The sequence below is a fragment of the Cyanistes caeruleus genome, chromosome 8 (assembly GCF_971803275.1).
Source record: "Cyanistes caeruleus chromosome 8, bCyaCae1.hap1.1, whole genome shotgun sequence".
Taxonomy (NCBI): Eukaryota; Metazoa; Chordata; class Aves; order Passeriformes; family Paridae; genus Cyanistes; species Cyanistes caeruleus.
The window spans coordinates 35416260-35437748 of record NC_141708.1 but is presented as its reverse complement, the minus strand read 5'-3'; the positions used below and the strand labels follow the sequence as shown (position 1 = coordinate 35437748).

The window sequence follows — 21489 nt, the reverse complement described above, 5'->3', positions numbered from 1 at the left end:
TCCCCCTTTCTGGCAGGAGCAGGGCAATGTGTAGTCTGAAACATCTGCTGCAGTTCATAAAACCGATGTGTTAAGGGCAGGGAATTGTTCCTGTCTGCCACAAGCGCAGTGAAGCAGGTGACCATTGGTTCTGACAGGGGAGAGAAGAGATTGGCACAGCCAAAATGGGAATCACCTCACCCCTTCCCATGGGAATACCTCAGCCCCACCTCTTGGACTCACCCCAAATTGCCTTCAGGTGCTTTGCTGGAAAGCAGCAATATGCCAGTGCTGACTCACGGACTGGGGATTGGGAATGCCACATCCTGGCACTCAAACCCCAGCCCTGCTTCCACTTTTTATTCCTTCTGACATCACTTTGGGGCTCACCACCCTGGGCCATGGAGCTTTGGCACAGAAAGGTGGTCAAGAGGGTTTTTTCCCCAAGATTTGTATCTGAGTTTGGAATTAGGGCACCACTGAAGGAAGTAAATAGTGTTTTAATTTATTCAGTTTTAAAAAATATTATTTAAGAAAACCCCATATAAATGAACTCAAAGCTCTATATTGAGGGTAAAATGAAGCATTTTAATTCACCTTGGAATTTATTTGTTGACTTCCAGAGCACCGGTTTTGGGGTGTGATTTTTTACACTGCTAATGATTTTTTATCTCAGCTAATGAGGTCCTGGGGTCTGAAGAATTGGTGCTGTATTGACACCTCACTCCCTTTTTGTGCCTGATCCAATCTCTATGGAACTCAGTGGAAAAGAATGCCTTTAACATGAGTCAAACCAAGCCTCTAATCTGTGTTTTGCTTGGGCCTGGCTGAAGGATGTGGAGATCCTTTAGGATGCATTATGAACAGAGTCCCATCTTCTTCATCCCCAGAAGTCTCTGCTTGGGCAGCTCTCAAACAACACTGATTTATTCAGATGGGCTGCTCAGGGCTGCAGGTTCTGCCTGTTTACCACCAGGATGTTTTTCTCTTTAATCATGGCTCTACTTTTGACAAGGTCTGTAAGGAACGCTCCCTTTGCCAGTGTGGTGATGTCTCATGGAGTAGCCAAGGAGCAGCAGGACAGGACTTATCCTGTCTCCTTGGCTGCCTGTGCCATCCAGGAGCAAAAATCCTTCCACTGGGAGAGGTGTCCCTGCAGCACCAGGCACGAATGCTGCTTGTTTACACAGTCACTTATCTTACTAGCAGTAAGAAATGACCCTTTTGGCAAATCATTAGAGGCTGAAGAACTGCTCCCTGCCAGTTTTGAGGCTAAAAAATGTTTTAAACCAAGTCCTGGTCTTGAACTTACCCTGTTGTGCTCACTTTGGAGCAGCTTCTGAGACGAACACCTTATTTACCACCTGCAGATGAGTTGCAGAGGTACCCCTTTGGGTATCTCCAAAGAGGGATCAGGCATGTCCTGGCTTTCTCCCCGTGTTTAAATGGACTTGGATCATGCAATTTGCAGAAATCCCCTTAGAAAGCAGTAACATGTTACTGGCTTAGGGAGCAACCAGGTGTGCAAGTGTGTTTTTCTTAGGTACAGTCACCTTCACACTCCTCACTGTATCCATAAAGGACACCCTGGGTCTCACAGAGTGGGATGGGGAAGGGAGAACATGGACAACTTCTTTTCTTTTATTATAGGATGAAGTTCAGCAAGGTCTGACTTGTCTTATTTTCCTGACTACAAGCATCCAGCTGCTGCCATGATTTTGCCATGAGTCTCTGTTCTAGGCAAGGGAAACAACCAATGTCCCTGCAACTCCCTTCTCCCTCCTTAACTTGTAGCTGTCCCATCCTTGGAAGTGTTCAAGGCCAGGCTGGATGGGGCTTTGAGGAACTTGGTGAAGTGGGAGGTGGAATTAGATGATTTTTAGAGTCTCCTCCAGTTCAAGCCATTCTAAGACACCTGGCTCGGGGTTATCCCTCGCCTGCCCCAGATGTGGTACATCTGTGTGTATCAGCCTTGAAGGGTGACGGGGCTGATTTGCCGGGATGCTGTACTCGTGTTTTCCCTATCCTTTGGTTTCCCAAGGAAACTCCACGTTCCTGCCACGCTGGAGCCCTACATTTGCTGCGAGCAGCCGCAATCAGCCCCCCGTCTCGCCCCGTGTGCAGATGGAAGGAGCAGATCATGGACATTCCAGGGCAGCTCCCAGCTTGTGCAGCAAACACACGAGGCAGGGGCTCGGCCCCACGGATCTCAACAGCCACTCCTGACCTAAACCCCAGGCCGGGCTGTGAAACCAGCTGAGACTTGTTCCTACAGCACCGCAGGCTTGGAAATCAAAGCTGAGCTCCAGGGAGAGCACGGGCAGCGTTCAGGGAGTCAGGAGGAGCTGGTGGATCTGATTAGCCTGACATGCCAGCGGGGGAAAGCGTGGGATCCCTCCATCCCTTAACATTCCCCTCTCCAGCCCTGGCTCTAATCACAGCTGCCTTGATTTGCGCTGGGAGAAGGGCGAGGAGGGATGGGCTGGATTTTCCCCCTCCCTGCGCCTCTCTGCAGAGGGGCCACTGCAGGTCTGAGAGATCAAGAGCTTTCCCCAGAGCCGGGCTTTGGAGGCATCGCAGCCCCGAGCAGCGCAATCCTTCCCTTCTTCCCTTTTCTATTTTCATTTCATCACCGTGTTCAGCACTGAGTGGTAACGAGCAAGTCCCCAAATAACCTGGTCTCCAGCAGCAGCCTCGCTTTTCCACTGTGAGGAAAACCTGTTTCTAGCATGCTTCATCCCCATGCGTGTCCTGCATGACCCCACAGGAGCTGTGGGCTCTTTGTAGGGGCCTGGGACAAGAGCCAGAGCAAATCAAACCTGTCTGAATTCACCCCATGGGGTTGAGAAATCTCTGGCTTGGAGTCCCGAGTGCAGTAAAAAGCCTTGGGAATACACAGCCAGTGATTTGTGTGAGGGAGGATTTCGCTGAGCAATAAGGATTCAGACAAACTTGCAGAAGTGGAAGTGCAGCTTAACGGCAGAGCTGGGTTCATTTGTCAAGCCCCTTCCTTGCTTCTGTACTTAGGAGAGCGAAACAATAATTGGGAGCAAAGCTTAGGTTAATCTACGCTGAGAACACGATATTCTGTAGCTTTATTAAAAGGGGTGGGGAGGGGGGAGGCACGGGGCTGCTTTGGCTCATTTTAATTTTCAGCTTCATCTTTGGTGCTCACGAGTGTTGGAAAATAACCCCGCGCTCCGCTGACTGTGTGGGGAAGGAATCTCAGCTGGAGAAGATGGAGCAGTTGCTCCCTTCCAGAGCAGCCTGCTGATTGTGAAAGTGCCATTAGACAGCTTGTGGAGGAAGGCTCTTAGGTGTGAAAACTGCTTTTCCCCGTGCAGGCTGAAAAGGCCAACGTGGCATTTGTGAAGCCCCTGGTGAGCGTCATCGGTGTGAAACTTCCCTCTGTCCCCTTTCCAAATCCAACTCCCTGCCAAGCTGTCCCTGAGCATTGCCACTTTCTTTCCCGCTGCAAGCCAGGAGGAGCCTGGCTTCTCCCTCTTGCTTGCTCTCACAGCTGGCTGCTTGTTCCAACACGGATCTTCACTGAACCCAGCGGTGTCTTTTCCATTGGTTTGATCCACAGGATCCAGGAGGCTTTTCCGAGTCAGTGTTCACCCAAGAGGAGGAATAAATGCCAGTGTCTGCCAGGCCAGGTTGTTTTACTGAAATAGAAGTGGAAGGGAATAGATCAGAAGGGTGAGGGAGGACATCCCCATCCCCTTCCACCCAAGCCTGGTCAGGCTGCCCTTGCACCATGCTGATAAAAGTCTTCTCAGGTGTTGGGCTGTCCCTGGGATCCCTCAGAGGAATTATAGGACCGTGATTCCCAGCTGCTGTGGTGGGAATCCCCATATATACGAGCACCTGTCAGGCATTTATCCCTTGCATGTTTTTACAGCGGCCTTTACAATAGGTAGAGAAGAACTCCAGCTGCCTCTAGTGACCTTTTAATCACCAAGGGATGCCTTCAGCTAAAAGCCCTGCGCCTGAGGTGACGAGCTGCTTGGAGCCACTCGGCTTGATGGGAGCTGCAGGCCTCGTTCTGTCTCTCGTGGAAGGAAAACACAGCTCTGCGTCCTCTATGCCAGCAAAGGACTCAGTTCTGCAATACAAGTGTGGCAATGCCTTTCCTGGGTCAGGAAAACCATGGCATGGAGCTGTTTGCCAGCTGGTGTGAGGGCAGGCCGTGGAGGAAGGCAGGCTGCCTGCAGTCGTGTTGGGGGGATCAAGTTTTCCCCGCCTCACGCTTTGGGAGAATCCTTTTGGTTGTATCAGTGCCAATCAATCCTTTTGGTGTATCAGGAAGGGACAAGGGGCAGCCCACTGGGGATGGATGGCTGTGTTCCAGCGGTGCTGGCTCCCAGTGGGAAGGGATAAACTTCTTTGCAGGCTCTCAGAGGAGCCCTCGCAGGTCTCCAAAACTGAGGCAGACCAAGTTGTGCAGGGGCTCGGATCTGCCTCCCTAAATAAAGCCTGGTATCAGCCAAAACAAGAGAGGTACAGCAGTTTGCTCCAGATAAGTGGCTTAAGAGCCTAAACTTTTGTTCTCAGGGAAACACAGGTCTCCATACCAGGTTCCCTGGAAGTGCAGAGAACAGAAGTAGGAAGGAGATAAGCAAAGAGCTTGGTGCTCTAAAAGCCAAATAACTATCTCAGAGTCTCAACAGCTGGAAGATGATGTATGAGCATGCGGAGAGATAAGGGCATGGGAGGTCCTGAGATGGTCTCATGCTATTTTAAAGGAGAAAAACAACCCAAACAAACAAAACTGTTGGCTGGAGTCCCACACACACTGTAAGAAAAAACCGCTCAGGTTGTTTTGGAGCTCTTTTCCCAGCTTCTCACTTGCTGAAGGAAGACAAGGGCTTTGTGTTAGTGGAAGGGTTGGGCTTCATGGGACCAAGCGAAATCACCTTTGTAAAGGCCTCCTTCTTGCCCAGGAGGGGCTTCCCATGTGGATTTTATTCCCCATTTTAACGGGAAGTTGAGAAGCAATGGGATTAAACTTCCATTTTAACTTCCATTACTGCTCCTCACCTGGGTTTACCCAGTACTCATGTATTTTAGAACCTAAAACGAGCACTGCCAGGAAGATAATGGGGTCGAAATGTCAAACACCTTTCTGCAGGATCTTCTGGAATTCCAGACTGTTGGTGGGCTCCAGCAGGGATGAGACCAATTTGAAGAAAGGGTCCAGCAGGGGATTTTAAACATCATTATTCTGTATTATTCTGTAATATTCGTATTTCTGCTGAAGAGCACAGCCTGGGCAGGAGATGGGTTGGATGGGCTCTGGGTGTGACACCGAGCAGCCACACTGATGTCCCTTAGGTGACAGCAGAGAAGAGTCCTGCACTGACCCTTCTCCCTAGGAAATCCAGGCAGCTTTCTCATGTAAAGCCTCATCCAGGTTTCTGTTCCTCCACCAGACACAGCCATAGCTCCTGGGAGCTCCCTGCACAGCTAAGAGCTGGGTTAAGTTCAGTGTTCCCAGGAAATGTCTCTTGATATATTTTACAGTTTAATATTTGTCCTCTGTGAAGCATCTTCCTTTCATGCTAAATGTGCACCTATTATATGCATGGCTTGTTTTCAAGCTCCTGGAGGAGGCTGGAGGCTCAGGCTGTCTGCAGCAGAGGAATGCATCCCTCCAGCAGGAAGGCTCCCAACTTCATAGAACTCTCAGCCCTGGGAGCTGGATTTTCCCTGTGCCTCCTGGATTCTTGACTAGAGGCTTTTCCCAGGTACAGGCCATAAGCATTAGCCAGGAAAAAAAAACATTCTAGAAGGGCAAGGTGTTGTTTTTTTCCACCTGCTTTTATCTCTGGATTTGGAGACGTGGCCTCCTGCAATCCCTCTGTGGATTTAGGAATCTTATCACACTGACAGTGATTTTTTTAGCCAACTTGCCAGAGCTTGAATTTTCCACTCTAAAGTTTGGCTTATTTGTCATCAGCTCCAGGGTCCTGCTAAAAGAAAAACAAAACCTGAAAAAACAGCAAGTCCTAAATTTTTACTTGGCTGATAAGAGTTTGGGATTGATTTAGGATTATAGGTTGTATTTGTAGGATTGGAGGCTGTAGGTTGATTCCCCTCCTGGAAGTGTTCAGTGCCAGATTGGATGGAGCCCTGAGCAACTTGACCTAAAGAGTGGCATCCCTGCCCATGGCAGGAGGTTGGAACTGGATAATCCTTCAGGTCTCTTCCAACCCAAGTTATAGGTTGGAATTAACTCTGTGATTTTATTAAAAAATCCAGTGCAAATTGTATTCTCACCTCTTTTGAAAACATCAATCCCTGTTTCCATGCTCCCACTCTTCTCTGACAGTGCAGGAGATCAATCTCTTCTTCCCCTGTGGAAAATGGACAGCCCAGCAAAAATTCCCAGGGGAAATAACAGGCACAAAGTCATGGTGGGAAGCTCTTCCTGCCCTGAGCTGCTCCAGGGTGGAGATCAGGGCATCCAGGTGGTCCCACCAGGAGCATTCCCAGTGCAAACCAGTTCCCACCAGGATGGGCTCGTGGGAAGGTCGCTTTCCCTTGCTGCTCATTCGAGGCTTGCAAGACAAATGTCGGATTTGAATGACTACACTGTGGGCAGCCAGTGCAGAAAATCAATTAAAATACCAAGCAGCTTAGAAACAGGAGCTTTAATTACTCACAGACAGGTCTTTAAAGGGGAACGAAACCATCAGCCCAGAGCAAGGCCTCCTCTGCCCTTGGGCTTTTTATTCCAGAGGTCTCAGGACGTCTCCATGGAGCGTTTTCTGAGCATCCAGAGTAGGTGGCTGGATCTCCGTGCCCCTCGTTTTGGGGGCGCGTGAGCTCTGTCACCCTGGGACATGGGCAGGGAGGGGGGTCCCTGCAGGTTGGGGGGCCAGGTGTTGGCAGCTGGGTTTGCAGCAAGGGATGAAGCTGCCTGGCAGGGTGTCCCCGTCTCTGTGACCGGGATTGAGGCTTCTCAGCCACAGTGGAGGCAGCTCAGCGAGCGTTTTGTCTGTCAGCGGTTTGGGTCTGCAGGAGACAGACAGTGCCCCAGCGCACACAGACTTGCTGACAAAGTGATGGGCATTAGGGGGAAAACCAACAACAACAGCACCAAAAAAAAAAATCACACTTTTCTCAGGGAACACCAGGCTGCAGAGCCTGTTTATCCTGTCTGCCTGTTTATTTGCTTTCTGCTGACTTACTGCAACACATCCAAGGTGGGCCTTCAGCGACGGCAGCAACCGCAGGGATTTCGGTGGCTCTGTAGTGGTCCAGCTCCTCCTCCCCCTTCAAAGCAGCCAGAGTGCCTTCTGTGGGGCTGTTGCACAACCAAAGCAGCGTGGTAATAACACCCCGAGCCTGGAAAGTACAGAACAAAACAAAGCACTGATGAAACTCTTGCAGGCTTTCCAGATGCCTGTCCACATCAACGTCCTGCTGGGAAGTACACGGAGGGAAGGAAGGCTCAGTGGGAGCCAGCCAGGGAATGGCCTGAGCTTCTCCTCTCCTTTCCCAGCCCAGTGGAAGAGTCTCGGGACAAGAGGTTGCTCTGCAGGATGTGCTGCTGGCTGCCAAAAAGAAGGAGGGAGCCTGGGTTTATTTTTATGTAACTTCGGGAAGGAAAGGCAAGACAAGCTTTGCTTTGTGCTCTGAACCAGAAGTTTGGACACAGAAAGTTTCAGCTCTTCTTCCTGACTGCCTGCCACAAAAATTTCAGAATTTCTTCCTGGGGGCTGCCCCCTGACTGTCATTCCCCCACCCTAAAAGGAGACAGGATGATTTAAACTCCTCGTCTAGAGGAAAAATAACAACAATAATAATAAAAAAGGAATCTGCCTGGGAAGAACAGAGGAGGCTTCTGCCTGCCTGCAGGGAGGAAGACATTTAAAAATACTCCCTGTTGACAGAGAGATGAGTTATGGCAATCCCTGAGCAGCCAGGGTGGGGCAGAGCTAAGAAGCTGTGCTGGGCAGTGAGGGGGATATTGGGGGTCTGCAGCAGGGATTCCCACCAGTGACTGCTGCTTTTTGGTGCTCCTGGCCTGGATTGCAGCAAAACTTGTCACGCATGGCTCGGTGTGTCTGCACCAGGGAACGATGGAGCCAGACTGGGGCAGCTGGAAGGGGCACACACACTGGCACTGTGCTGTTCTGGAGAGGGCCTCAGCAGCTGGAGCTCTCTCCTGCTCTGTGAAGTTCTCTGATTTTGCTTTTCCTTTCTAAAGAAACCTTCCAGGCTTGAAGGTGCCAAGAACATTCTGGAGACAGAGAGCTGAACTCAGCCTGTGGCTCAGGAAGAGCAGTGAGACTCCATCACTTCAAATCTCTTCCTCCTGCTGAGGGGGAAAGGACTGAGTGTGCCTTATGGATCACTGGGATGGAGCTGGTGCTGCTCTGGGATAAATGGGATGTTGGAGGGAGTCCAGAGGAGAGGGTCATGAAGGTGATTAGAGGGATGGAGCCTCTAATGAGGAGAGGTTCTCTCCTGTGAGAAAAGTGAAAGATTTGGGATTGCTCAGCCTGGAGAAAGCTACAGGGCAACCTAATTGTGGCCTTTTAGAGTGTTTTAGAACTTAAAGGGGCTACAGAAGGGCTGGAGAGGTACTTTGGACAAGGAAGAACGGCTTCATGCAGACAGAGGGCAGGGTTAAATGGGATATTGGGAGGAAATTGTTTCCTGGGAGGGTGGGCAGGCCCTGGCACAGGGTGCCCAGAGAATTTGTGGCTGCCCCTGGATCCCTGGAAATGTCCAAAGCCGGGTTGGACAGGGCTTGGAGCAATCTGGGACAGTGGAAGGTGTCCCTTCTCATGGCAGGGGGAGTGGAACTGGGTAATTTTTAAGGTCCCTCCCAACCCAAACCATTCTGTGATGGTTATATGACAGGATTCCCTCTGGAGTCTCTTCCATGTCCGCATCAGGGACCTGGGGAGTGCAGTGCCCGGTGTAACCCCTCACTCCCCACTGCTGTGCCCAGCTCTCCTGCAGCTCAGACCTTTGGAGGGTGTTGTTTGGGCACTGAGCTGTTGTCCCCCTCCAGGCTCACACACTCACAGAGCCACAGGAGCGTCCCCGGGACACGCAGCCCCATCGAACCTGTGTGCTGTCAGTGCCAGCTATCGGAGCTTCCCACGTGCTGGAGCCAAGGGATGACATTGCAGAAACAGTCTAGGTCGAAATAAATTGCTTTCTGGCATCCTGAGATTATCTAAACCCTTCTTTTTCCCAGGATGAAAGGGAACAAAGGCTCTTGCCTGCTCAGGAAAGAGCCTGGAATACCATCTTCTGTGAGCCACGAGAGCTTATTAGGGGTGAGGGTAAACAAGGAGATTTGGGGTTAATTTACTCAGGATGGGGAGGAGGGAAGCAGAAGCTGCTGGATTTTGAAGCCTGTCATTCTTCTGTCAGTAGCAGCAGGTCGCTGGTGTGGCTGTCACAGGTCTTTCCAAGGTATTGACTGGCAGCCCTGGGTGCTTTCTCTAATGGCACATTGATCTTCCTTCCCCGGATCCCTTCCAGCTCCGCAGCTGCCCGTGGATCAAAGCTACCCTGTCACTCCTGATGGGGCTGGAGGGGGCTCTGACTCAGCCTTGGCTGCTGGGGTTGATTCTCTTTTCCCAGCATGGGGAGTCCTGTGGCCTTTTCCCACTCCCACTGTTGCTGTGTTCCCCAGCTCACGTTCCCAAGGCTCCTTCCTCTGCCAGCAGGTGCCGGAGCACCTTTGGAGCCCGAGGATGCTGGATGTTTTCAGAGCTGGCAGGCTCTGAATCCACCAGCAGATCCCCATCCTGGGTGGACACAGCTGTTGGTACCTCTGATGGTGGCACTGGTATTTCCTTTCTCTCTGCTGAGGTACAAAACCATACAGAAAAAGTAACTTATCAACTTATATGTGGAGTAAAAATAATTAAAAAATTTTAAGGGAATGACTCCTCTGGGACAAGTGGCAGAGTCTTTTCCAGAGCAGTGTGCTGGGGATTTTCTCTGAAGTTTCATAAAATCCTCTTTTTTTTTTTTATATAGAGTCACAGAATGGTGTGAGTTGGGAAGGGACCTTAAAGATCATCTCATCCCAACCCCCATGCCATGTGCAGGGATTCGTGGCTCTGGCTGCTGCAGCCAGGTGACAGAGAAGATTCCTAGGCCTTGGTGTAGCAGAAAAATTTGCTCTGCTATGTTTGGAAATTGGAGGGGGATATGGAGAGAAAACCAGAATTTTTAAAAATTCTTAAGGGTTTGGAATGCTGGCAATTAGCCATAGGGGAAGCTTTTTTTTTTTTTTTTTTAAATTTAAAGTTCCATGTTACTGCAGTCCATGCAGAACCATGGCATGAAGAGAGAATTCCTTATTCTTTGCTCTGAGCTTCCAAGCTGTGAACTGAATAAAATCCCTCCTTCCTCTTTCCTGGGATTTGTTTTCCTTTTCCCCCTGGTGTTTCTTGTTTCCCTATTTCACCCCTACTTCCCCTTTTTCCTTTATTTTTTTTTCCTGAGTTCACTTTAGCAAGTGCTTTTCTCCTGCTTGGGGATGGAAGGAGAAGGGGCTGTAGCTTAAAGATAAATCTTTAGGTCCCCCACAACTGCTGCTGGGGGGCTGCAAGAGCACCCTGAAGGGTGTTTGTATCCACCAGAGCAGGGCTGACCTGTCTTTTCCCCTTGGAAGGAAACTTCCAGAGGAAATTCGATGAAAAAATTGAGAGCGCTTTGATTTATCCGTGGATAAATCGCTTGTTTTAGTGACGAAAAATCGAAAAACTTTTATTTCCTCCCCCTCCTGCCCCCAGTTTGTAACAGCACAGCAGATTCACCTGCTGCTCCAGCTTCTTCCAGCTGCCTGTGGGATTCCTGAGGAGGAAAGGCCACTCTTGCCACCTCTTGTGTAGAGCTGTGAATACCTGTGTGTGTTGGTTCAAGAGCAAACATCTGCAGCTCCCCCCTGCTCCGCGGCGCAGCGAGGAACAGGAGCAGCACGGAGCAGGAGGATGGGCTGCCTGGTCCCTTGCCAGGTGAGTTGGCAGGATCCTGCACATCACTCCCTGAAAGTCTCCACGGGGTTTGATGGATGCTCGCGGCTCAGAACATTTTGGGTCTGTTTAATTGGCAGGTTTTGACGAGCAGCCGCTTGGGCAGGAGGCTCTCACCTCTCCCTAGGGAATTCCCAGGGCTGACAGAAGCCGTGGGGGAACAATCCCCTCCACTCGTATTTTATTTTTCCTTTCTGCATTTTGTGTTTGGAGCGAACATTTCCATGTGGGCTGAATTTTAAAAGGGTCGTGCTTGGTTATCCTCATCCAAAAGATGGTGAAAGTTAAAAAAGGTAACTTTAAGGTTTTTACCCCAAAAAGGTAAAAGTTAAAACTTGGCTTTTCCCACCTCCACCTTGGGTGGACGAAGCTGTGTTAGAAACAACCCCTAAATTTCGTCCCTCAGCATACGAAAACAAAAACCTGCTGGGAGACTGAAGCTGAAAGTCACCTTTTTGGGTGGACTCAGACAGAATCCCAGTTCTCATCCAAATCTAATAGAGAGAAAATTTCCCTAGGAAATGGCGACATGGACCTGAGAGCATTAAACTGGAGCTTCACGCCAATTAATAGCCAGATAATTACAACCCATCCCCTCCTACTTGCTGCTGACTTCCCCATGTAATTTTCTTTTAATTTTTGCTTAATAGGCACGCAGGAAAGATGAGTTACTCAGTGTGCTGCTTGCATTTGATATGTGGTAGACTCAGCAGACTGATGCCCTCCATCCATCCTGGATCAAGCTGTGGGTGTGAGCAGCGTGCTGGAGAGGACTGATGGTGCTTCCCTGCCTGCCAAGGGATGGAGAAACTTAAGGAAAATGGAGAGGGGGGGAAAAAAAGGTCAAGGCTGGACAGGAAAGTCAGAATGGTGAGTAGAGCTGGGTGCTGCTTCAATGGGATCACAGATTTTATTCCCTCTTCACCCAGGCCCTTACTCTGCTCTGGGTCTGTTGTAGCAGCTGGAACCCTCTGGTCTTGCTCATTTTCACTTCTGAAAATGCAAAGCTGGCATCTTCTCCACCCATAAGAGTGGCCCTCTCCCTTGCAGAGGGAGGAGTGATTGGCCCTGGCACAGGGTGCCCAGAGCAGCTGTGGCTGTCCCTGGATCCCTGGAAGTGTCCAGGGCCAGACTGGATGGAGCTTGGAGCAGCCTGGGACAGTGGAAGGTGTCCCTGCCCATAGCAGGGGGGTGGAACAAGATGGTTTTAGAAGTCCCTTCCCACCCAAACCATTCTGTGATTCTATGATTCCATGCCAGCCCTGACATGAAAGGCAGAGAAGCTTCCACCAGCCAGGCTCTGCCATACCAATTCCAAGGAGGGAAAAAGGAAAAGAAGAAAGCAGGATTGCAGACTTTCATGAGCACTAGATTAAAACAGTGCACAGGGTCTGTTTTGGTTCCCAGGCACAAACACAAAGTCACAGCTCTCCCCCTGCCTGCTCTCTGATAACAGTGGTACCCAGAGGCTAAGCTCAGCCTGGGGGTGATATGCAAAAAAAAAGGAAATAAATAAAAAGCCTGGCAAATGTAATTCCAGGTGTCCTGGCCTCTCTCGTTACTCCTGTTTCCTGGCTTCCAGGAAATTAATTCTGCAGAAGGAAAACCCCAAAGGCCTGAGTTGCTTTACCCTGGAAGTGGTGGGAGCTCAGCAAACTCACCTCCCAGGGAGCAGGGATTTCAGGGACTCATGGAGTGCTGTGGGTTGAATCCTTAAAGCTCACTGTGTTCCAAACCTCCTGCCATGGCCATTGGCACCTCCCAGGGTGCTCCAAGCCCTGTCCAACCTGCACACTTCTGGGGATGAGGCAGTCACAGCTTCTTCTGAACAACCTGTGCCAGGGCCTCACCACCCCCACAGTGAAGAATTCCTTCCCAATATCCCGTCTATCCCTGACCTCTGGCACTGGGAAGCCATTCCCCATTGCCCTATCACTCCATGCCCTTGTCCAAGTCCCTCTCAACGTCTCTTGGAGCTCTTTAGGCACTGAAAGGGGCTCTAAGTTCTTCCTAATTTTCTCCAGGCTGAACAATCCCACTTCTCTCAGCCTTTCCCTATAGGATACCTGTTCCTTCCCTCTAATCATCTCATGGCTCCCCCCTGGACCTGCTCCAAAAGTCCTGTCCCATCCCTTATCCCAGGGCAGCTCGTTTTCCTGCTGCTCCACAGGGTTTGATGCCTCTCCCTGTTAAGGTAATTAGATAACTGCTGCCAACACACACGTTCATTTAATAAGTGTGCTAATTGGTATTGACCAGCGTGTGGCAGGCACTCGGTCACGTGCCAATTAGGAGTGCCTAAGAGCTGCTCCAGGTGACTAGACCTCTGTCTGGGGATCCAAGGAAATGCCCAGGCAGGGCTGGAGTGAGCACAGGGGCACGCCAGGCCCTGATAATCGGGCCCTGCAATCGTTCAGGGCTTGCTTGTGATGGATCACAGTCGCTGTCAACCACACTCTGCGGTCTTGGGTGTGGGAGGTGGGAAGAAACAGCTGCATGCAGGAGGCAGGGCAGAGCAGACAGGATGGTGGCTGAGGAGGAGAGCCCTTGGAGTGCCCCTGCACCTGGTGGCAGAGCTTATGCTGAGCACAGAAAAGGGACAATTGGTCAGCCACAGCTGCTGCTGTTCCCCCGGGATGCTCCGTGCTGGCCCATCCTCCTCCTGCAGCCCCATTTCACCCAGCATATCCACCAAAAAAGTGAGTGTTTGCCCTTCCCCGTTGATTCCTTCCCCAGAAACGTGCTGCAAAACGTTCTCCTTTCCCTATTTTTTCTTCTGCTGCTCGGATGCTCCCATTTGTCTGGGGCGGTTTATTTATTGCCACCATTAATTAATTTTGTTTGGGTAGGAAGGACACATCCTCTGGGATTGTCTGTGTGCTGGAGACCATTACTGCATCAGTGTCACAAAAGTCCCTGGCTGCTCCTGGCCTGGCACAATTAATCAAGTGGCGCCGCTCAGGCCCGTGTTTAACGAGGCTGGCCCTGCCATCTTTTCCCAAGAAGGAGCCCAGGCACTGCATGGAAAAGGCCACCTATTTCTCCAGGTGGTGTTCTGGAGCTCCTGCCTTCTGCTGTGGGATGGGCTGAGAGCTGAGCTGAAGAGCCAGAGCAGAAGTTTGTGATGGTCCCTCTTGACTTGGCCCAGATTCATCCCTTTTTTTGGAAGAGAGCAGCCCTCGCCTTTTCCAGGCTGTGCCGCTGTCTTGGCACACGTAGCCGGTCCTGGAGCACCACAGGAAGAGTGGAGGAGCAGGAGCTGCTTGGGTTTATGAGCTATCAGGAGCACATTTCTCAGAAATACAGTGACCTAATCTCACTCCTATTGATTTTGAGCTATATTTGTACACACACACGGGGACAGACAAGCCCTGCTGAAAATACAAAATCCTGTACTCCTGGAAGGGCAAAAAGTGTTTCCTCCTGGTTTGTTTTCAAGCCTAAGGAAAAAAAGGGAGCAGGCAGAGAGCCTGACCCAGTTTCTGGTGGGTCTGTGAGATGGTTCCCCATTCCCAGCCCCTGCCAGCACTCAGGAATATGGTCCAGGCTGTATTTTAAGGAGATGCTCCTTCCCAATCCCAGCTGCCCAAAAGCATCATTTTCTGTTATTACTGCCACCCTCCCTGGAATATGCAAAGTGGGAAGAGAAAAAGCCCCAGAAAATTAGGCAGAGTGGTTTATCTGACAGGCCAGCGCTCTCCCAGATAAAGGAACAAACAGAGTTTGTCTCCTGGTCAGGGTGACACTTTGCCACAAAAGAAGAGCAGGGAGAAGTTAATTAAACTGTGAAGAAGCCATTTATTAGGAAAGGGAAAGTAAGACATGGCTTTTCTTCAATACTGCAGAAAGGTTCATTATAGAGGAAAGTCATCCTTTAGCAGTTAATAAACTATTTTCTCCCACCTGGCTTTGAGGGATGGCTAATGGAGGGCCCATGGCTCATTTTAATGGGCACTTTTCCAAGGAGTCCATGGCCCATTGGCCAAAAGGGTTTGGAAAACAGCTGTTCCTGAAAACCAGGGAACCAGAGAGCTTGGCAGGGCCATAAACAAAGACAGAGCCTTCTGTGGAGCATTTTCCTTTTGCTGTTTCCATTTCCAGTGCTTCCACTGTTCTGTACTGCTGGACATGCTGGTGGCACGTTCCGTCAGCTGGGGAAAAAAGGGATTTTCCCTGTTCATCCCTCCAGTGAGAGAACAGGAGCCTTCATCAGGGACAGCCTTTTCCTGCTGTGGCCTGATGCTTTAAAGAATCCATTGCCACTGGATATGTATTTCAAAACAAACAAAAAAACAACAAACCCCTCAACCAAACGTGATTTTAGATGATGAGCCCCAGAACCTCCATGCTGTGAAACCCTTTAAATCCTGAGTCTCTGTTTGCTCCTTGCTGCACTCGATTTGCTCTGCTAACTCCCTCCCCTGGGGTGGGAAACTAAAACCTCTTGCTCTCCCCAGGCTCTGAGATCCCCCACTTCCACAGAGTTGCTGGTAAACACTGCAGTCAGAATTCCAGGGGAGAATTTACAAGGAATTTGAAAAGTCTGCTTGCTTTAGGGAGTCTTTTTCTCATTTTGGCTTGTGTTGGCTATGCTGAAATTCAACAACATTATTGTCTACAAAGCCACTGTGCATGGTGGTAGATGTGACTTTGTCACCCAAATCCTCTACTCTGTGGAGCCTTCAGAAGATGCTTTTGCACTTAGTGACAATTTAATATTGACAGGCCTTTTCTTGTGCATCAGTCCCCTGAATTTGGGGAGACCAGGTGGGCCTGGGAGAAAATAATAAAAGAAGTAAGAACATTTCATGGCAATGCTTAGTTAATACCAAAAATATTAAAATACAGCCAACCTCCAAGAGTGGGAAAAAGACCTTATGATATTTAGTGAGCAGATAATAAAATGGCAGATGAAACTCAAGGCTGCTGAATAAAAAACAATGCACAGGGGGGAAATCATTGGGCTCTGAACTGGCTTGGGAAGGAGATCTGAGAGTTATGCTGGAAATAGCTGTCAAAATGACACTGCTGGTCCACAGTAATCCAAAAAAATCCAGGGAGGTAAGAGAGGCTGAAATGGGGAATGTGATTGTGCTGCTTAATGAGTGTCTGGTATCTCCTGCCTTGAGTAACTTGCGAGTACTCCACAAAAAATGGGTGGGAAGAAGCCTGGAAAATTATCCATAGAAGGCAAGGGTTGATAAAGGAAGGGACAGACATGAAATTGTGTTGTGAAGCTGAAGAATTACTCAGCAATGATGGCTTAGTTCAAGAAACACTTGGAATCAGGAGTACCAGAAAATCCCGGAAAGGTTTGGCATGGAAGAAGTTATTTGGATAGAGGCTATCCAATTCCAGCCCCCTGCCATGGGCAGAGACACCTTCCACTGTCTCAGGTTGCTCCAAGCCCTGTCCAACGTGGTCTGGGACACTTAATTTGTTGAACTTCATGAGGGTCACACAGTCCCACCTCTCCACCTGGCCCTCTGGATGACATTCCTTCCATTCTAGATACAGGGAAGATCTCCAGGAGTTCCAAAAAGTGAAGGCAAACTCTTCACCCAGTGGCCTGTTAAAGAGTAGGACTCATTGCCACAGGAAATTTTAGGTCCTGGAGGCTTACAGAGACTTGGAAAGTGGCTAGGTATTTTCATAGAGGGAAAAAAAAGAGATGAAATGTTTGTTTCTCCCCATCCTGTTCCCAAGCAGTTGGTGTGAGAAGACAAAGGGAGCCTTGCCAGAGGCTCATCCCACCTCCATCCAGACCTGCTGAGCTGCTTCCTGAGGATTCTGAGTGGACAGAAACAGCCCCTGGAACAGCATTACTGGCCAAGCACAGAATTCAACTCATCATTTCCCCTGTGAGTATTTAAACCAGGTGCTGAAGGAGCTGGTGGTGTTTTCCCCCTGTTGCAAACCCCTCGGGAACAGCCCCTCATCCTGCTTGGCTGCCCGGCCGCCCTCTCCCCAGGGGATCTGTGGCATCTGGGTCTGGTTCCCTACGGCAGAGGGACCCAGCCAGGGTTTTGCAGGAGCATCCTCGGAGCTGGGAGGTGATGCTTTCATCCCTCAGCAGAGCCTGGCTGCTGGATACAATCTGCCCAGTGGTCCCCTTTATGGCCAGGCAGACAGGCTGAAATTCACGGCCACCACTTACCAAAGAATAATGAAACATTTCCTGAGATGGCAATAAATATCCCCTGCCATGACAACACTCACCAGAGCCTCTTCGATCCAGGGAAATGCTTTAAAACTCAGCAAAGTGGGATTTTATTTTTATTATTTTTATTTTTATGCCTCTCTACTTGCTGGTTGCAGCTGCCCTGGCTGTTCCCAGTCAGGGTGAGGGGAGTGTGGATGGGGTTTGTGGTTCCCTGGGGAGCTCCTGTAAGGCAGAGGATGACTCTGAGGAAAACTCCTCCTCCCCAGGCTGATGGAAAGGGACAGGTTTCCCAGCTGCTGTCCCCTTCCAAGGGGTTTGTTCTGCTCCAGAGCAGTTCTTCCCCATCACAAGGAGGTGACGACACCACAGTGTGCTTTCAGCTTGGCTCCTTTGCCCCAGGACAGTTTTCCAGCAGTGGAAGTGCTCAGCGTGGCCTCTCGGTTGTTGGGCTGATGCAGATTGCAAAGAAAAGCCATCACCTGGGACCAAAACTCTCTCTGAGGCTCTTTGGGCCCAGCCAGTTGTGGTCAAGTCCCCTTTAGGCAGCAGCAGGCCCGACTGTACTGGATGCAAACCAGTCTGTGCTGGTTTCCCCAGAGGGCTGGGCTTCCCTCGCTCCACAAAAACTGAAATTGCTCCGTGCCAAGGACTCATCCTGCATCTCCTGCTCTGAGGAAAACCAGCCTGGAGCCCAGGCCTGGTGGCTAAACTCGTGCACAGGCTGAAAGCAGGAGGAGATGGGGATGTGGCAGCACCAGGCTAGGGGGGTTTGGTTCCTCTGGTCTGGGTGAGAGCCCAGGGACAGCCAGCCCAGGAAGAAATGCTCTCAGCAGCCCCGGCCGCAGAGGGAAGAGGAGGTGTTTGATAGCAGAAGAAAAGCTGATGGTGGGAACAGCCTGGGGAAGCGATAGATTTTTCAAACCCAACCCCTGAATCAGTCTCCTGGTTGTGGTCACTTTGAAATGGATCAGCAGAAATAAAGTGGGTTTAGATCTACAGCGGGAGCAGGCAGCACGGAGCGAGGGAACGCGGGAGACGTCAGATGGCAGCAACCAGCAGAGAAGATTGACTTAATGGGATCAGCCCTCATTTTGCTCTTATTATCAGCACCTTGGGAGTGCAGCTCCTCTTAATTAATTCCTTTGGTCTCTCAGACATGCAGCTGAGGCCTGTGGCCCACCAGTGGCTGCTTGGGCTGGTGCCTGTGGGCCAGGACAGGCCAGGAAGCACCAAGGTCCCTGTGCCATCAGTCAGTGCCAGAATCCCAGAATGGTTTGGGTCAGAAATGACCTTAAAACTCATCTCATTCCAACCCCCTGCCATAGGCAGGGACACCTCCCACTAGAGCAGGCTGTTCAGAAGATGTGTTCTTAATTCCCGTTGGGAAAGAGTGGCTTTTCCCATGAGACACTTGTGGAAGGTTCCAAAACCAGCATCTGCTTTAAATGCATTCCATTATAATGTAGAATTCTCTTGCATGACTGGGCTGAAACACAACCAAACCTGGCTCTCCCTTCTCCTGCTGTGGTGTGGTCACCAATTCATGGGTTGGTGGGGGGAAGTCTCACTTTGATGGTTCACCAGGTTTTTAATGAGGAAAGGAAAGGAAAGGAAAGGAAAGGAAAGGAAAGGAAAGGAAAGGAAAGGAAAGGAAAGGAAAGGAAAGGAAAGGAAAGGAAAGGAAAGGAAAGGAAAGGAAAGGAAAGGAAAGGAAAGGAAAGGAAAGGAAAGGAAAGGAAAGGAAAGGAAAGGAAAGGAAAGGAAAGGAAAGGAAAGGAAAGGAAAGGAAAGGAAAGGAAAGGAAAGGAAAGGAAAGGAAAGGAAAGGAAAGGAAAGGAAAGGAAAAGGGTAGCTCAATTTATGCTCTTGGTATCACTCAGCATTTTCTACGCCTATGGTTAAGTTGTGATTGCTATCAAGGCTATCGAAGTCTCCAGAGGCTGAAAATCAAGGTGAAAGCTTGCTTTCATGGATTATTTCCAGTCACTTTTCTTCTGGCTCTGCTAAAAATAACACAGGAATAGCTTTCTTCGAACATTCCTATTCCCTCCTGGCTGGAACAGAGAAGGTCAGGAGGATGAAAGTGAACAGCAGTGGGGGGAAGGAGTCACAGCACACTCTTTGCTTGTATGGGTTTGGATGAGATTTGTTTGCTGGTTCGTTTGGGTTTTTCACTTTGATCTCAACCTGATTAACTTTCTTCCTGCATTTCTTCCCTTTAGCCCAGGCTGGGGAAAGCTGGGTGTTTTGGTCCTCCTGAAGCAAAAAAAAGAAACTTGTTGGTTTTAACCATTTCTGTTTAAAAATCCTCGAGAAACATCCCCAAATCTAGATGGGGATGACAATATTGCCTCCAGTTTTTAAAGATCTTTATCCAAGACCTTGGGATGACGCTGTGCTGTGTATCTTGTTTCAGGATAGCTTTCCCTTGCAAGGGTTATGGATTTTCTTAATTGCTGGTTTGGTCCCTAAATTTCCTGCATATTTTTAACCAGGAGTGTTCCACAGGATCTAACAGGAGATAATGGTACCCCAGGAGACAGCCAAGGTGTCATCTCGGGGTGGGCATCCAGGAGAGGAGCACTCCTGGAGGCCACTTGGAGGAGGAGATCCCACTGCAAGGCGGCTGGAGCGGGAATTTCTGCCGTGGCTTGGCTAATGAGAGCCTGACTCCAGTGCTTGGAAGGACCTCGGGTTAATTAGAGGTGGAAACAGCCTTTCATTTGCAGATGAAACGCTTTTCCTGCTGCTTTGCTGCTCGCCCTGAGCTGGCACAGCAGCAAGAGGGAACTCTCAAGGGGTCCCAGCCTTCTTCCCAAAAAAATTCTTCTTCTGCTCTGCCCCAGGGACACCCAAAGAGTGACTCCCACACAGAGGAGAATCTCCCACAAGGAATTTGCAGCAGGGTGGCCCCTGTGGAGCCAGGAGAGCCCCTCTGGTCCCACAGGAAGGCTGTTTTGGGGATTTCTTTGGGTTTGTGCCAATTGCAAGTACCAGGTTTCTTTGATCCTGGGTTGTTGATACAAGCACAGCAGTTTCTGCCTTGTGTTGTCCCGGCTTTTTCAAGGATGGCTTTCCAGAAACATGGCCCAGGATGCAAATGGTGGGAGGATAACCTTGGAAAACCAAAACGTGTGTTTCTCCAAGGGCTGTGATTCCAACCCTGACTCAGGCAGGGCTTCCTGGAGAAGACATTACAGGCTTTTTTCAGCTTTCCAAGGGGGGCGAAGCCAGAGTTTTCCTTCCTCTGGGAGAAAGGTTTAGGTTTTGAAGCAGTGTGTGCAGATGTGTAAGACAAGGGTCTTTGAGGAGAAGGTCCAGGGGGAGCTAGAAGGGAGCCAAATCCTGAGGCAGCAATAATCCCTTCAGCCCTGGAAGGCACCAGGACATAACCCAGGGCAGAGGTGGCACCATGGGAGGGCATCCCAAGGCAGCTGGGAGTGTCAGACAGGATACCAAGAGCTCAGGTAGACTTCTAAATAGGTTTTTTTTTTTAAAAAAAGCAACATGTGGAAGCATTTGGCAAAATTCCTCCTGAAAGGAGGAAGCACATGTTTATATTTCTGTGTGTAGATATAATCCAGCAGCTCTGCCAAAACTGTGGTCCCCTTATTTTTCAAAGGGAAAGAAAGCCTCTAGCACACCTGACAGGTAAAGTAAGACAAATGCAATGCTGTATTTTTAAGAGCATGGCCATTGTGAAGAGCTAAGCTGGAGCTGCAACCTGGAATATGTTCCCAAAGATGAGGACCAGACAGGAATTTACAGCATGGAATCCTCAAGTCATTTGGGTTGGAAGGGACTTTAAGACCATACCATTCCAACCCCTGCCACGGACAGGGACATTCCCATTAGACCGGGTTGCTCCACACAGCTGGATCCAAAAGTCTGCAGCAAAATTAAATATCACTGTTGTGTGCTGTAGTTCTCTGCCTCATTCTTACACCAGGAAACTTTAACTTCATAATAACTTTTTCTGTCATCCTAGGGTGCAGGAGGCTTCTTTTATATTTATCAATTTTCTTCTCATCTCCTAAGCAAGGTGCTGGCAGGCAGAGCAGGGAACTCAGCCCCGATCCAGAGGCTCATGCCCGCATCCTGAGCGTTTAAATTATCCAAGCACTGACGGGATGGCAAAGGCTCGGCATCTGGGATGGCCTTGAGGGGCTTGTTGGGCCTGAGATCCTGCTCAGTGGGCACTGAGCCAGCATCAGCCCGTGGATCACCTGCAGCGGTCACTCCAGCTGTTTGTTATTCCTTCTCGGAGCGTGTGACTGATGGCCGGCATTACCTGCTCTGGCTTCTGCGCTCTGATTAGATTCCTGCAATTTT

The 21489-nt window shown here is 49.9% G+C and overlaps 1 protein-coding gene across 1 annotated transcript; it reads right to left on the bottom strand.

Moving 5' to 3' along the window:
* Nucleotides 1-2725: 2725 nt before the first annotated feature.
* On the bottom strand, nt 2726-13163 carry LOC147652001 (uncharacterized). Its single transcript, XM_086899949.1, has 5 exons — nt 13061-13163; nt 7985-8089; nt 7176-7332; nt 6262-6338; nt 2726-5951 (listed from the first exon to the last, which is right to left on the bottom strand). Exons 1-5 carry the CDS (start codon nt 13079-13081, stop codon nt 5928-5930), a joined length of 384 nt encoding a protein of 127 aa, XP_086756075.1. The 5' UTR covers nt 13082-13163; the 3' UTR covers nt 2726-5927.
* Between the last annotated feature and the right edge of the window lie 8326 nt (nt 13164-21489).

Excerpts from the sequence above, each read along its gene's own strand:
- LOC147652001 (XM_086899949.1), bottom strand. The coding sequence starts at position 13,081 with ATGATTAGAGGGAAGGAACAG. Across the intron at positions 6,339-7,175 it reads CCCACCTTGGATGTGTTGCA|GGGAAGAAGAGATTGATCTC; the intron begins GTAAGTCAGCAG and ends CATTTTCCACAG. Across the intron at positions 5,952-6,261 it reads GATTGATGTTTTCAAAAGAG|GACCCTGGAGCTGATGACAA; the intron begins GTGAGAATACAA and ends TTCTTTTAGCAG.